The sequence below is a fragment of the Balaenoptera ricei genome, chromosome 2, assembly GCF_028023285.1.
Source record: "Balaenoptera ricei isolate mBalRic1 chromosome 2, mBalRic1.hap2, whole genome shotgun sequence".
NCBI classification, from domain to species: Eukaryota; Metazoa; Chordata; class Mammalia; order Artiodactyla; family Balaenopteridae; genus Balaenoptera; species Balaenoptera ricei.
This window is the reverse complement of record NC_082640.1, coordinates 100644307-100648205: the sequence shown is the minus strand read 5'-3', so window position 1 is coordinate 100648205 and position 3899 is coordinate 100644307. Positions and strand designations below refer to the sequence as shown.

Sequence of the window (3899 nt, the reverse complement as noted above, 5' to 3'; positions counted from 1 at the left end):
TTTTGTGTTACCTCCCAAGAGATATTTTTGGAGAGTAAAGAACAAAGCTCTTGGGACTACAGTTCTCTGTATACTTATAAAGCTTAATAAGTGCTTGATGAGTAGATGTAGTTTTAAAACAAAAATGATTTGTGAGGTCCTTAATAGTGTCACCCTAGAGCAACAAAGGCATAGAGCTGCCTTCCTTTTCTTATTTATTTGGGGGAATTGTTTGGTTGTTTAGATACTAAGGCCTAATTAAGTACCTAGAAGAACTATTTATTTGGAGTAATTGAACTTATAACTCAGGTTGTGGCTGTAAGCAGAGATAGGGTGATCGTCTCTATTATATATTTTCTTTTAAGCAATTTAACCAAATCTGTGGTTGGAGTCTTTTTTTTGAAACTGCCACAGAATCAGAAGTAGGGACAGAGCAAAAAATATTTTAAATTTCTCTTACACAGGAATTAGGAGCCTCAATCAAAGCTGTGTAGACCACTAAGTGGAAGACAGGACCATCTAAATGATTTAAGGAATTAACAGAAAGCAGTGACTACACAGCAATAATTACAGCCAATAAAGATTGTTTTAAGGCAGACAAGGGCTAAGATTTCCTTAGCAGTGATAATGACATACACTGAATTTAAAATTATTTTATTATAGAGATCAGTTTCTAATAAATGGAAATGTATCATCTGTTCCTTAACTGTGTAAATAATATTAAATTCCTTTGAAACTGGAATCTGCAGGCACAGGTATTCTTTACTAAATATTGTATCATCTCCTAAAGTAGAAGCTATCCTGAGGAAGATGGAGCTTTTGATCTTAATACCAATATCTATATAAAATGGTATAGATGAATAATTATTTTCAAATAGGAATTTCCTTGTGAAAATTCTCCTTCTTCACCCACTATTCACAAAGGACTGGTATGGTCAGTCCTGGGGTTTTACAATCAGACATCAAAGATCCCCATGGCATTTCTCTAGTCTGACCACAAACATCTGTCAGTACCTCATTTCAGTATAAGAAAACAGGCATGTATGAATTCTTGGCAGTAACCATCCTCATGTCATCTGAATCCAGCTAACCTGCTAGCATGTCCTTTAGACAGCAACCTGTCTGAGGGTCCTTCAGAAGCACATTTACAACGTCATAAAATTTGTGTTCATATGCCAGCTTGTAATACAAGTAGACATCTTCACAATATGTGAGTAACTTCTTCAGGTTTTTCACAACTAAGTCAGTAGGCTGATGATGTTTACATCTAGACAAAGAAACAAGAACGTACAGGTTAAGATACTGTATCTTGAACGAGGGCTATCAGCTCTGATACTTATCACTGTCTATAGAGGAGAAGGTGCTTGAATCTGAGAAATCATTCAGACTATTAGGGAGTGCTTGATAGACAATGACATTATTTCATTAAAAATGAGTATCTTAATGCTGGCCTTAATTAGAATAATTTCAGTAATCCAAAGGGGACCTCTGATGTTTAGTGTTTTTGGCACCTCAGACAAGCTGAGTAGCTCTCCTCCCATTTTAAGTACAGAGCACCATAAGCAAACTATTCTCATTCATCTGTTTGCATAAATTTGTTAAAAGATTGTCTTTCTGGGTATTCTTGACATCTCTTTGCCATCTCAAGCAGAGGGGTAGCCTATAGGCATGTTATACGTAGTCATAAAATTCTTACCCGTGCCTGATCTCAAAGCTGAGGCATTTTAACTTACTTTATTGAAATTTCTTCAAATATACTGGATCTTAATAACCTTTGCTGCTTAAATTCTTCCAAGTAATTAAAGTCTCCTTTAAGAATCACTTGTTGGTATAGAATTTCAGCCCAATCAGGAACAAAGTCATAGGCCTCAGCCACAATAGAAGCCTTAAAAGGATGGAGGGGAAGGAGGACACCATTAGAGCCTATTGGATGTAAAACTGAAGGCAAACTGCTCTAGAAAATGACTTCATATTCACTCTATGAGTGTACAGTATTATCATCACCAATAATGTTAGAAGGCTCTACGTATCAGGGTTGGTGAAAAGTTTGCTATTTCCCCTTCCCTGACACCCCAAACACCTTCCTTCAGTGTTTTTAATCTGCCTCACAATGGGTTAAAAGAACTGCTGATGAATATTTTTCTCACTAACAACTCTCTAAGGAACAGTGAAAGGGCTGATTCCCTGATAACCGTCCCTCCTTGTTAAAGGGCTAGAACCAGCCTCCCAGAAGCCCTGACTTTTTAATGCTAACCCAAGTGCACTGTTCTGGAAATGCTGGGGCTAAGAGGTGCTTTGCAGGACCACTGGCAGGGATGTTCCCCTGAACCTCAACTGTCTTAAGTGCAAAGATGTCTGCCTCTCTGCTGGCTTAATAGTGTGGGGAAAGGAGACAGTATGTCTCACTGTTCTCCAACCTCTGCCCAAACAATATGCTGGTAAGAAATACTACTATGGAAAGGCAGCTGGAGAGCTGGACTGTCCTGGTTCTGTCACTAGCCCCGAGACCTTAGGTAAACCACTCAGTTTCTGGGTCCCATGACAGAGATAGCAGGAGAGGATGCTGGCAGCACTGGCTAGGTTTTTCCTCCTTGCTCACCTGGTAGAACCGAGGTAGGGCCATGATACAGTCCATCAGCCTGTGGCGGCCCAGGTTGATGAGCATTGTGTTCTGGCCGGTGTTCAGAAAGTGAATCTGCAGTGTTATCAGCTTGGTGAGCCGGTGACAGTGCAGGGCCTGTCGCACGCAGGAGTCCTGAAGGATAAGGGTGGCAGTAGGCACAGATTAAGACTTTGTTGCCGTCATCTCCCCCGTGAACCCTCCAGCAATGGAACAAAATAAAATTATTCCTACGGCAGACACCAAGCCCCAAGTCCAGTCTGGAATAAGACTCTCATGGTTACCTTGGCATAACTCTCTGCTGCATCCAGCATCAGAGTCAGGGCCTTCAGCAGCAGCTGCTTCAGGTGGTGCCCATCCTTGAGGCTGTCCTCTGCAGGGGAGTAAAGGAAACGTGGGTGTGTCTGACTCCCAAGGCTGGCTACTCTCATCCCACTCAGTAGTAGGGTGGACTATAGAGACAAGCCAGCTCATGTTCACAGGGAGGCAGGTATGTCTCACTCAGGTAAAGGCTATTGGGCCAAAAGTACACACACACACTGGAGTAGGATTCACTGCCCCATCTAGTTCAATTTCTCTCTGAAACATCAAGGCAGGCTTACACAGCATCAACATACATTGGTTCTTGACAGATGACACCCCTGGATGCACTGGCTACAAGAGGGGTAAAATGCCTTCCAACCCCCCTTCTGTCTCCTTTCTGCCCCCTGGGGCCCCACTGAATAAATGTTAGAAGCTGAGGTGGGTATTAGTCTCATGGACTCTTGCCCTGCTTAGCCCTGAGAACCTTCCCTGGCCGGCAGCACTGCCCTGCTGTGACCTCTGCTCACCCCAGGGCTGAGACTCAATCAATTTCAGTTGGATGCAGGCAGCTGCCTCATGGTTCTCCCCAATCTCCCGGCACATGCTGAAACACAGGGCAATCATGTTGTGCTTCTCACTGTCCCCAGGGCGGCAGCGTTTGATGTAGTCCAGTAGGGCCGTCTTCAGGGTACCACTCTGCCCAAAAAAAAGGGGGGGATACCAAGGTCTTAGCCATGTACTGCAAGGTAGGCAGGACTGGCCTAGTCCTTTGATTCTGAAAGTTCCTCAAAAACTCCCAAGGAAAAGGAAAAGATAAGCAAAAATGAATACCAAAGTTTATACTATCCTGAGTATAAGGAAACAGCCACAGCCTCTCTGCTGGTGAGAGTGTAAATGGTAAGACCTGTCAGAGGCGAGAAGCCTTACAAATGCACACACGTGCATTAGTCTAACGATTCCACTTCTAGGACTCTATCCCTAAAGAAGTAAGCAGAGA

The 3899-nt window shown here is 42.9% G+C and overlaps 1 protein-coding gene across 3 annotated transcripts in view; it reads right to left on the bottom strand.

Annotated features, from left to right (window-relative positions):
- SPG11 (SPG11 vesicle trafficking associated, spatacsin) overlaps positions 1-3899 on the bottom strand; it is a 103753-nt gene that overhangs the window by 14646 nt on the left and 85208 nt on the right. For 2 of the 3 annotated variants that reach the window (XM_059913396.1, XM_059913394.1), the window contains exons 36-40: positions 3430-3598; positions 2884-2972; positions 2579-2734; positions 1713-1864; positions 618-1246 (exon numbers count right to left, since the gene is read on the bottom strand). In XM_059913396.1, coding sequence (XP_059769379.1) covers positions 1066-1246; positions 1713-1864; positions 2579-2734; positions 2884-2972; positions 3430-3598 — 747 coding nt within the window. In that variant the 3' untranslated portion in view covers positions 618-1065. Of the gene's footprint in view, positions 1-617; positions 1247-1712; positions 1865-2578; positions 2735-2883; positions 2973-3429; positions 3599-3899 lie in introns of those variants that run through there. The other variant, XM_059913395.1, reaches the window with a different exon arrangement.